This window comes from Nannospalax galili, unplaced genomic scaffold (genome assembly GCF_000622305.1).
Source record: "Nannospalax galili isolate Female #2095 unplaced genomic scaffold, S.galili_v1.0 scaffold799, whole genome shotgun sequence".
Classification (NCBI taxonomy): domain Eukaryota; kingdom Metazoa; phylum Chordata; class Mammalia; order Rodentia; family Spalacidae; genus Nannospalax; species Nannospalax galili.
In genome coordinates, this window is record NW_008343085.1 from 472,544 (window position 1) to 484,630 (window position 12,087).

The following is a 12,087-nucleotide window of genomic DNA, read 5'->3' on the forward strand; positions in this document are numbered from 1 at the left end:
CCCCCAGTGCACCAGGAGCTCCGGAGCCACCACCCCGGGAGGCCGCGGGAGGTCACGGGGCGGGGTGTGCGCGAGGATCCCAGTAGAGTTGCGGGACAGGCCCGGCCGGGTGGCTCCCGCCACCTTCCACGGGGAAACACTGCCCCGCGCCAGCTCCCACCGACCCGCGGCGCCGCGACGCCAGAGCCCTCAGGGCTAAGCGCCGGGGATTCCCAGAGTGGGGGGCAGTGCCGAGAAGTGCCCCGCCTCCTCCACTCCCGGGTAGACTAGACTTGGAAACTGAGGCACGGACACACGCTTTCACCTCAGCCCTTGGAAGAAAGAGATCCTCGGCCCACCCGCCCCAACGAAACACGCACCCCATGCCCCCAGAAACTGGCCTGCATCACTGTGGCCAGTCCCCGAGCCTAGGCGGCCCTAAGCCGAGTCCTACCTCTCTTCTTGGCGCTCATGGTAGGTCCAGGACAGCCCTGACCCACGCTAACCTGTGTCCCCGCCGGCCCGGGTCTTTTTGGTACTAACTCTCTGGGCTCCAAGCTTGCTCCCAGCCTCTCCGGCCAGGGCTTCGGCGGCTCCTGGCGCCTTCCCCCCGCCCAGTTCCTGCCTCCTGACTCAGTCCGCCGGGATGGGGCGGGACCGTCCCTGGTCTAGGGGGGCACCGGACCTCGGCCGGCCTGGTCTCTGCGAGAGGTTACTAGGGGTTTTCCTCCTAGGGGGCTGACAGGGACTGAGATCAAGGGGGCCTGGGAAGGGAGTCGAGCACCAACCAGAAGGAAGAGGCTATGGGAGACGCTGATAGAAAGGAGCTCAAAGTGGCTGTCAGGGTGCTGAGAATGGGCTCCACGTACAGAGGGCTGAGAATCGGGGGTTCTAAGTGTGTGAAGGGTGGAAATAGGGAATTGGGGGTTTGAGTGGAGGGATTGTGCCAATGGAGGGCACTGGGTTTGAGGATTCGAGGAAGCTGAGAAGAGGAGCTAAAAGTGGGAGACTAGATCAAGGTCATATTACCTTCTACTGCGTTGACACAAAGAACAGGGTACAGAGAGTCCACAGCCCCCTCACCACCCTTACACCCTCAAAGGGTGCGCTCAGCCTGGGCATTCCCCTTCTCTTGGGCCTAGGGAAAAGAATCAGGTTCCACCCTCAGCCAGGGCCTCCCCCACTAGAGTGGAAGCTAGGACTGAGACCTCATCATCCTCTTGGCCCTTGGTTCACATGAGCCCCCTCAGGCCCTGAATTCCTTTAGTGCTGGCTCTTTCCTGCCCTCAGTGTCCCTTGTCCACTTCCAACATGGACAGAGGCCACTGTGCTCAGGGTCCTCTGAGTACCCTATACCCTGACCTTGAGGTACTTGGATCCACACCTCGAACACACCTCCTTGAGGTGCCATTCTACCACACTGCTTTTTCTCCCCAAACCAGGGGTCTTCATTTACAATCCCCCCAATTCAAGTTCAAGGACATCAGTTTGAGAAATGCTGTCCTCCCTTATCTCTGGAAGACTAGGTACCATGCACCCACTGGTGACCTATGCATTCCTATAGGCTGTCCACCTAACACTAACCTCTCTGAATCTTTCAGCTTCAACACTCTGGCCTTGTCACCTGCTTTGGAATGCCCTTTTCCCAGTCCACAGCCACACTGTCTATAACCTTCAGTCTCTCCATCGCCTCAGCTGCTTATTACTTGAGATTTTTGGTCCCTTGTGCTCTCAACTCATTTATTCAGCTACTCATTGAATGACAACCTCATGCCAAGCATGTGCCAGTCACTGTAGATACAGCCCAGAATTTCAGACACCACCCTGCACAGAGATGACAGTCCGCCTCTGCTTGCTTTCTTTCTGCCAGCTCCCTCCCACCCTCCTTCCCCTACCTTCCCTGCACCCTCTTCCCAGTCTGCATTCATAGCCACCCTTTTATTACTTGCCTGCTGCTAGTGTCCTTGGCACTCTATAGCTCTCTTTCCTAGCAGAGACCAACCGTGGCAACTCAACTCCCTAACCTTTCTGTACCTACACTCAGCCTGATGCTATGGCACAGCAGTCTGGCTGAACTCACAGAGCAATTCTCAACCTCAGCCCAGTTCTCATTCCCTACCTGGTAAATTATCCTATATGGCCCTAATCTCTCTCTCCCTTCTCATAGAAGAAGTGTCTCAGACTTTCACTTCAACTCAGAAATAAGTTGAAGTCACTGCCACATTAAAAGTAAAAACAAGCCAGAAAACTATCCAAATAGGGGACTGGAGAGATGGCTCAGTGGTTAAGAGCACTGGCTGATTTTGAAGATAGACCTGGGTTCAAATCCCAGCACCCACATGGCAGCTAACAATTGTCCATAGCTCCAGTTTCAGAAGTTACGCCCTCTCCTGACCTCCATGGTATTGTATGACACGGGTGCACTTACATACATTCAGGCAATACACTCATACACATAAAATAAAAATAAATAAAAACTATCCAAATGTCCATCAATAAATAACTATGCAGCAAAATAATGAAAAATAAGCAACTATATGCAATAGTATAAGTGAACCTTACATTGAATGAAATAAAACACAAGAGAGGGAATACATATGATTTTCTTGATTTTTTTGTTTGTTTTGTTTTGTTTGTTTTTTGGGGGGTCTTTTTGAGACAGGTGTAGCCCCAGCTGGCCTAGAACTCACTATGTAGACCAGGCTGGCTCAAACTCACAGAGATCTGCCTGCCTCTGCCTCCGGAGTGCTGGGATTAAAGGCGTGCGCCACCACACCCGGCTTGTTTTGTTTTTAAAGACAGGGTCTCCTGGTAGGGTCAGCTGGCCTGGAACTTCAACTGGCCTGGAATTTACTACATAGACCAGGGTGGAGTTGATGTCACAGAGATTCACCTGTCTCTGCCTCCTGAGCGCTGGACTAAAGGCATGTACCACCACTTCTGGTTCATGATTCCCTTGATAGTGAAATTGAAAAACAAGCAAAAGTGGCTGGGTGTGGTGGCCCATCCCTATTATCCCAACAGAGGCAGGAAGATCTGGAGTTCATGGCCAGCCTGACCTACATAAGGAAAAAAAAAAAAAAAAGACAGACAAAAGTAATCTATGGTGACAGATGTCAGATTAAGTAGCTACCTTTGGGCTGTTAACTGCAGGTAGGCACAAGGGGTCTTCCAAAGTGTTGGCAATGTTCTATTACCTGCTGTGGGTTGTGTTTTCTGATCATATAATAGGTATGCTCCTTTACAAAAATGTATCAAGCTATACACTTTGTGTGTGCATATGTATGTATGTTTGTTTTGTTTTGTTGGGAATGGCATCTTAGGTATATTCCCCAAGCTAGCCTTGGCTGCTTGGGCCCATGCAATCTTGCTGCTTCAGCCTCTGGAGTAGCTGGAACTTTAGGTGTGTGCCACTGTGCCTAGCTACTTTTTGTATATATTAATATTTAAGCATAAATTGAATTAAGTAAATAATAGTAATCTGGGGCTTGAGATGTAGCTCAGTGGTAAAGCATACACTTAGCATGTTAAAGGTTTTGGATTTAACCCCCAGCAAAACACACACACACACAGAGTAAATCCATAACTATAGGAAGAAATTACCTCTCTGTATGCCCTGTGTCTCACTCACTCTAGCTACCCCTTTCCTCACCCCATTGTTCTCCTTTCTGAGCCAAGTTTCTGGAAGAATGGTCTACCTCCATTTCCTTGCCACACCTACCTACTCCTCTTCCTTTGCTGTCTGGCTTTTTACACTCACCCCTCCTCTGACTGATCTTGACAAGGTCACCATTGACCTCCCTGTTGCTGAATCAACCCAGTGTCTAATGTTTAGTCCTTATCCTGAATGATCTCAATAAAGTATTGGACTTGGTGGCTCCCTTTCCTCTTCCTTAAGCCCTTCCTTCCCTTGAATTTCAAGAAGCAACATGTTCCTGTTTTTCTACCTATGTCTCCAACCAGATACCCTGTCTGTCTCTCTATCCCCCAATGGACTTCATCTTCCCAGCTTTTGGCCTATGTACATCTCCGTTAGCATCCTTATCTCTCCCTCACCAAAACCACTCTTGTGAGCATTAAGCTTCCAATCCAACTGCCTCCCAGATGTCTCCCCACAAGCTAACTGACAATGCACGGTAGCCTGTAAGAGGGTGAACTGAATTAATTTGAGGTCTCTGGACTGAACTGACCACTTTTCCAGCCTTAACTTGTCTATCACAGCCCTAACTACTATGCGCCCACTTGTTTGAAACAGAAACTGGGAGTCATCCTTGGGGCCTCAGTTATACCCACCCCCCACTCAGCCACCCACTCTTGCCTGGTCTAGCTTTTAAATGTCTCTGAATCCAGTCCTGATAGTACAGGCCTATAATCCCATCTACTTGCAAGGCTGAGGCAGGAGGATCAAAAGTTCAGGCCTGCCTGAGCTACAGAGTAACTTCAAGGCCAGCCTTAGTAACTTATGCTATTTCAAAATTAAATTTTTTGTTGTTGTTGTTTTGATTTGTTTTTTGGTTTGTTTGTTTCCCGCCCCCCCCCACTGGTCTTTTTAAAAAAATATTTTATTTATTTATTTATTTATTTATTTATTTATTATTGTCTACATATGTTTAAGTACATCAATGCTGTGCAATGCCCACAGAGGTCAGAAGAAGGCATTGGATCCCCTGGAACTGGTGCTATGGATGGTTGTTAGCGGCCATGTGGGTGCTGGGATTTGAATACCACTCCTGGTTTATTTATTTTTTATTTTATGTGTATGAGTGTATTGCCTGTGTGTACATAAGTGCACCAGTGTCATGCAACGCCTGCAGAGGTCAGAAGAGGGCATTGGATCCCCCGGAACTGGAGTTATGGACAGTTGTTAGCCACCATGTGGGTGCTGGGAATGGAACCCTAGTTCTCTGCAAGAGCAGCCAGTGCTCTTACCCACTGAGCCATCTCTCCAACCCGAGCCCATCTTTTATTTGAAAAAAAAAAATCTGCACTCTCACTCAGGTCCAAGCTATTACCAACTCTGCCCTAGAATCTTACAGCATCCTCCTAGTAGGCCCGTCTCTCTTTCATTCTGCAATCAGTCATTCTTTATTCAGTAACAACACTCTTCTGAAAATTCCAGTCACCTGACAATGCAAAAAAAGAGTCCCCCTTTGAGTGTTTACTATATGCCAGGCATTACACTGAACAAACCACCATCCCATTTAATTCCAGCAACAACCCTGTGTGACCAAGTTTTATTAGCCCTGCTTCTAAGCTGAGGCCAGTGGGCTGTGTGTGACCTTGGGCAAAACACTTCTTAGGCTTTTAGATTGTAGATACCCATAAAGAGGATAATAATAATTACCACAAGCATTGCTAAGAGGATGAAGTGAGGTACCTCCCTCTATAGGGAATGCTTAGGGGAGGAAGAAGCACATGTGTGGGTAGGGAAGTTGTGGTGGACATATTACCTCACTGCTAGCATACAGCAAATATTAGCTGCTATTATTAATGATTATTAATTTGCCCAAGATTATACAGCTAGTAAGTGGCAGGGCCCAGATTCAAGCCCAGTCTTCCTGACCCAGGATTCTAAATCTCTCTATTCAGACTCATGAATCACTGGGCATGGTGACACATGCCTTTAATCCCAACACTTGAGAGGGAGAGGCAGGCAGATCTCTTTGAGTTCAAGGCCAGCCTGGTCTACATAGTGAGTTCCAGGACAGCTGGGGCTACAGGGAGACCCTGCCTCAAAAAGACAAAAAACAAAACAAAACAAAAGACTCATGAATCATCCAGGCTACCTACTGCACAACAATAAAATCCCATGCTTCCCTCCCAGGGCCCTGTCCCCACCTCTAGCAATGATGTCCTCCTTCCCTTAAGTCTTTTAGCATCTAAGCAGCAACCCCTATTCCTCCCATATCCGGGGTGTGTGTGTGTGTGTGTGTGTGTGTGTGTGTGTGTGTGTCTGTGTGTGTGTGTCTGTGTGTCTGTGGTGCTAGGATCAAACTTAGGACCTCTGGGCAAGCACTCTACCACTGAGCTACATTCCTACCCCCCTCCTATTTCCTATTGCTTTAAGCCTGATTAACCCTCCTCCTGCTTTTCTTCTTCTTCTTCTTCTTCTTCTTCTTCTTCTTCTTCTTCTTCTTCTTCTTCTTCTTCTTCTTCTTCTTCTTCCTTCTTCTTCTCCTCCTCCTCCTCTTCCTCCTCTTCCTTCTTCTTTCTTGTCTGAATCTCTAACTTCTTTCCCCTAGGAAGTCTGCCCTGGGTTGGTTCCCCCTTTTTGGTGGCTCTATAGCTTCCTCTTTCTCATTCCCAGGGCTATATAACTAAGTTGTCAGTTCTCCTTTAAGGTCTGTCTTCTCACCAGTCTGTATCCTCTGGGGCCTACTTGCTTGCTCACTACTGTAATTTCCTGGGTCATCCATCAGGGCCTGAACATCTGGGGGATGAAGGAGGGAGAGAGCTATGTGGGGAAGCTGGGCTGCCCAAACTCTAGAAGAGGATCCTGACCTGCTGGAGAGGGTAGATCAGATCTTAGGATCCAGGTCTGTGTCCACCCTTGCCCCCCACTTACAATTCCTCCTTTCCCTTCCCACTTGCTGATTACATCATATACCATCTTCAAGTGGGGATCTGCTCCCTGGGTATGGGGCGAGGTAGAAGTATCCTGGGATTCTGGATTCAGAATATGCTGATTATTCCATCAACTCTCTGGCAGCAACGCTGCTGCCATCTACCCACTACACTCAGAAGCCATAATGTATAACTGTTGTACAGATTTCCCCCCTTAAATCGCCATGAAGGATGTACATATGACTGATCATTTCAGGGGGGTGGGGGTTAGGAGGATCTCCCTTGTTGAAGGGTGAATGGGAAGGGCTGAACCTGAGCTAAAGGAGAGGGGCTATTTCAGCTGGTGGGTGCTGGCAGCTAAGGGCCAGGAGTCGGAGCTCATGTCAGTCCTACAGCGTTCTGGACATGGGAAAGAATCCAGGTCGCAGGTCCCAAAGGTTACAGGGCTTGCAGAACAGCAGCAAACGGAACCTTGACCTGCCTGCATCAACCCAGTTCTTACAGCCCCTAATACCTCCTATTTGTCAAGACCCGCACACCTGTGTGGGGCAGAAAGTCCGACTACTGATATTGTTCATCTAGAATGGTAGTAGGTTAGGGTAGTCGCAACCTCTCCTGGAATCCCTGAGTCCATCCCTATTCAGCTGCAGGGCCACCCCTGACTGAGGTAAACAGAAGCTATAAATAACCCAGGCAAGGGGTGGCTGCAAGGGAGAAGGGGTCGTTCGGGGAGTTGTCCCTGTCTCCATGGCAACTACCCCAAACCTTGCTGCTGACGTCACTCGGCAGCCGCCAACCAGAGCGAGAAGAGGGGAGGGGGAATTGCTGTGGCCTGGGACCCCCCACCCCGGAACCGGGTGGAAGCGGCTGGGTGGCCTCACTTCCTGCCGGCCTCCTCCCTGGTCAGCTGGTCACATTCCCTGTCCCGTAGCGTTCTGGGAGCTGGACAGCCTCCCCCGGTTGGGCCTGGCTAGGACGCGAGTTCCAGCGGTGGCGGATAGGGAACGCTGTGACTCACCCTCGCCCTCCCCGCCTGCTTTTCCACCTAGGCAGAAGCTAGTCCAGTGCCCTGAGTGCTCCCACCCTCCCACCCAAAACGCAGGCCCCTGGGACGGCTCATCGCGCCCTGCTGCCCACAGGACCCAGGAATGGGTGGGAGGTAGAAGAGGGAACCGTGCCAGTCCTTGTCCTGCCGTAGTGTTCTGTAGCTTTAGCTTTCTCCCCCACTCTGTCAATACTAGGGAAGTGGATGGTGCAGGGCGAAGATTCAGATCTAATTCTAATTCTCTTTTGGGGGGGTGGGGGGGGGCAAGGCTCACCATGTAGACTAGGCTGGCCTCGAACACACAGATCTGCTTGCCTCAGCCTCCCGAGTGCTGAGTCTAAATTCATGCGCCCCCACGCCTGGCTCAAATCTAATTCTTGTTTCTCTCTAAACCAGCTGTGTGACCTTGAGACTGTTACTAACATCTCCGGGCCAGTATCTACCTCTCCAAGATGGTCATAACCCTCCTCTGTGTGTCAGCGGAATGCTGCAGACCCGAGGTGCACAGAGCCTCACAGACGGTGGCATCGTTGTTACTGTATTATATTGCACACAGCGGAGACCAGCCTGGTCACTGACAAGTCAGCCTGGTCAGAACTGACTTGAAAGGGTCAGCACGAGAGGCAGGACTTAAGCTTAAGTAGTGACAGAAGGGGTTAAAGCTGATTTAGCCCAGGGTTCTAGCCCTGGTGAACAACCCCTTCCCCAAATCAGTTCTACAGGATGCCCTGTCCTGACTGTTTGCAAAGTCCGTATAGCAGCCTCCATTTCCAGGGACAGGGTCTGGTCACAGATCACCGCGAGGACGATCTTCTCCGGCTCTGCTACCCCTGGGCTGGGTGCAGAGTATGGCCCTGGTCAAGCTCAGTCACCTCAGGCCTGGCCCCAAAGCAGCTTAGGTCGGCCGGGCGGGGTGGATTAGCTCATCGCGGAGGCCGCCTTCACCCCCTGTCGCCCCCTTCCCATTCCCAGATCAGCCTCTGCCGCTGCGTGGACAGCGGGGGCTGGGGGAGAGCGCGAGTCTAGGCCGGGAGTCCGCCCTCCGGGCCTGCCCACCGCTGAGCCCCGCGGCACCGCTGCAGCGGCCTGGCGGGGGAGGGAAGGAGGCGGCGCGGGGCGCGGCAGGCCCGGAGGCGGCGGCTTTTGTCGAGAGAAGCTGCGTCCTCCGCGCCCAGGGGGGAGGGGAGGAAAGACGCGGCGCGATCCGGGTCGCTGGAATCGAGTAAGGCGGGACCCAGCCGCGGATCCGGGACCCAGCGGGCAGCGCCGGTGCGGGAGGCACCGCATCCCGGGCGCCAGTCCCCAGCGCCGCCGCGGGCCCCAGAAACGGGGCCGACACTCACATGGCTGCTATGGGCTGCGAGGACCTCGCGCTGTCCTGCTCTCCGCCTGGCCAGGCCTGGTCGCGCCGCAGCTGCTGCTGTCGCCGCCGCTGGCGCCTGCCCCTCCCTCCGCCCCGCCCCGCCTCTGGCCCGCTGGGCCCCACCTCCTGCGCTCCCCCCAGCTCCCGCACCCCTCAGGGGAGGCCACAGCTTGCTCTGCCCACGCGGCTAACCGGGCAAGATGTTCTGCCTCCCGAGTCCACCACCGGGTCAGGGGGAGCCCTGGGGGACCCGCGGGCATCTGCGGGAATCAGGTGGCTTCCTGGGAACCTCATGCAGACCTTAAAACTGGGGTAGGGGGCGCTTGGGTACTTGCGGGGTTTCCCAGATCAAGACATCTCTAAAGACCTCAGGCCCCCTCTCAGTCTGTAGGTCCATAAACAGGTCCTTGGAGCTGCCACTGTGAGTGGGATGGCTGGAGAAGGGTTAGGGTCCGTTTCTGGAAAGGTAGGAAGGCCAGAAGCCTTGGGTGCAAGCCCTGCCAGTCATCCCTCCCCACCTTTTCAGGCAGCTTCAGTGTCCTGCTGTAGGGTCCTACCAACCCTTCTTGCCATTGTCTGGCTGGTAAGTCTGGGGTCATAGACAAGCCTCACATTCACCACTCATTGGGTACCAATTTCTGGGGAGTCACAGATTTTGCTCCTGGAAAATAGATGAGTAACCTGGCAGGGTGTGAGTATGCAGACTGGGGGCACACATTGGCCATGGGGCCAGAGCCTCATCTTTCCCAAAGCCAGGGCTAGAATACTAGCCCTCCCTAGGAAGCAGTTAAGGTGAAGCTGAGAGCTGACCCCATGGGGTCAAAGGGCTGACTTCACTCCTCTACTCTTCTCATTAATTAAAGGCCATGAGCCATCTTCAATACTGGGCCCCTGATCCTGGGCTCTGGATCTTCCATCCTTTGGCTTCCTTAGTCCCTGACTCTTGTATTCCCTCACTTTTTTTTGACATGTATGTTTTGCATGCATGTATGCAAGCGTACTGCATGTGTGCAATGCCTGCGGAGGCCAGGAGCAGACGACATCCTCTGGAACTGGAGTTACTGATGGTTGCACCCATGTAGGTGCTGGGAACTGAACCAGGGTCCTCTGCAAGAACAACCAGTGCTCTTAACTGTTGAGTCATCTCACCAGCCCCACATCCCCTCATTTTTAAAGATAGATCAGGCATACTCATGAGCAGTTTGAGGGATTTTAAAAGGTCTTTGAATTTCTGCCCTAACCCAGGTCCTGAGGACTACTCTTGGCAACTCAGTATAGCAGAGCAGGGCTCTAGAGACACCAACGTCCTCATTCTTCCAGGCTCTTACCAGAAAACTCTCGCCTTCTTCCAGTTTTTCACCTTACCAGGTTTTTGGCCCAGAGCCCTTGCCTGTTCCAGAGTCCTGGATGCCCTTGTGGATGATTCCCCAGTTTTCATGATTGTCTGAAGAGGTACTTTGTCCTTAACCATGCAAAGCATCACTTCTACCCAGGCACCCATCTGAGGCCAGAGGTTGACCCTCCATGAAACTCTAAACTGGTACCCCTGTGCCTTTGCCCAACTCTAAGATCACCTCCTCACCAAGGCATTCTTCCAGCACCTTCTCTTCAGGTAGTCTCCCCTTGTTGCAGTCTGTCCAGCTTCTGACCAGTTCCCTTCATTCCTTGTATCAGGGCCAGGTAGCAAGCAAACCATATGTGTTTAGAGGGCCATGTGTGTGATTAGGAGCCTGATCATGGTCCCTAGGCATTGTGGGGGCAAAGATTTCAGAAGTACTTGTCACCCTTGTCTGTCTTATAGTGGGAGTTCAAGAAATATTTGTTAAATGTGTGAGTGAATGAGCAAATGCCTGAGCCCTCAATGTACTGCTCTGCTACCCCCAATCCCCACCTTCTTTCTGCTTCAGAGTTCTCTTTCTTCTTTCTCTTATTCTGGGAATTGAGCCTGGGGCCTTGTATGTGCTAGGCAAGTGCTCTCCTACTGAGCCACATTGCCTTTGGTTCTCTGAGAGAGATGGTATTGTTATGTAGCCTAGGCTCATCTCAAACACAATACTTCTCTTCTGCCTCCCAAGTGCTGGGACTGTGAGTATGGGCCACTACACCTAGACTGTACTTGCCTAATGTCTTTTGTATATTCATTTATCCATTCAATGAATATTCCTTGAGCACCACAGTTCAGTTCGGCAGCATGCTGGTTGCTCAGATGACAATGGCACAGAGCTGTCTCTGTGCCATCACAGGTTCACTAAGGCACTGTCTGAGGAACTCTTTCTTTTCTTAAAAAAAAATTTTTTTTTTTGGTCGTTTTGAGACAGGGTCTCCCTGTAGCCCCAGCTGGCCTGGAACTCATTATGTAGACCAGGCTGGCCTTGAACTCACAGAGATCTGCCTGCCTCTGCTTCCTGAGTGCTGGGATTAAAGGTGTGTGCCACTACGCCCAGCTTTCTTAAAAAATTTTTATTAGTTTTATTTTCTGTGTATGAGTGTATTGTCTGCATGCATGCAAGTGTACCCATGTCATGCAGCGCCTGTGGAGGTCAGAAGAGGGTGTCAGATCCCCTGGAACTGGCATTAAGGACAGTAGTTAGCTCTCATGTACGTACTGGGATTTGAACCCGGGTCTTCTGCAAGAACAGCCAGTGCTCTTAACTGCTGAGCCATCTCTCCAACCCCCTCTTTTCTTTTTTTTTAAAGTTTATTTATTTTAATTTTATACATATGAGTGCCTTGTCTACATGTCTGTAAGTACACCCATGTTGTGCAGTGCCTGCGGAGACCAGAAGACATCAGATCCCCTGGAACTGGAGTTATGCATGGTTGTTAGCCATCATGTGGGTGCTGGGAACCAAACCTAGGTTCTCTGCACAAGCAGACAGTGCTCTTAACTGCTGAGCCATCTCTCCAGTACCTGAGGAACTCTTTCAAAGGCTGGCATTCTGAAATTCCACTTCTTAAAACTCTCCCCTTCTGGGCCGGGTGTGGTGGCACACGCCTTTAATCCCAGCAGAGGTAGAGGCAGAGGCAGAGGTAGGCAGATCTCTGTGAGTTCGAGGCCAGCCTGGTCTCCATAGTGCATAGTAAATCCAGGCCAGCTGGGGCTACAGGGAGACCCTGTCTCAAAAAGACCAAAAAA

The 12,087-nt window shown here is 51.4% G+C and overlaps 1 protein-coding gene across 9 annotated transcripts in view; it reads right to left on the reverse strand.

The window, feature by feature from the left end:
* Ripor1 (RHO family interacting cell polarization regulator 1) overlaps positions 1 to 9,054 on the reverse strand; it is a 20,821-nt gene extending 11,767 nt beyond the window's left edge. For 7 of the 9 annotated variants that reach the window (XR_003850464.1, XM_029566427.1, XM_029566426.1 and 4 more), the window contains exon 1: positions 434 to 452. Coding sequence is in view for 7 of the 9 variants with exons in the window: in XM_029566427.1 (XP_029422287.1) it covers positions 434 to 452 (19 nt within the window). In the remaining 2 variants the exon portion in view is untranslated. Of the gene's footprint in view, positions 1 to 433; positions 1,833 to 8,931 lie in introns of those variants that run through there. The other 2 variants (XM_008839081.2, XM_029566428.1) reach the window with 2 other exon arrangements.
* Positions 9,055 to 12,087: the final 3,033 nt, after the last annotated feature.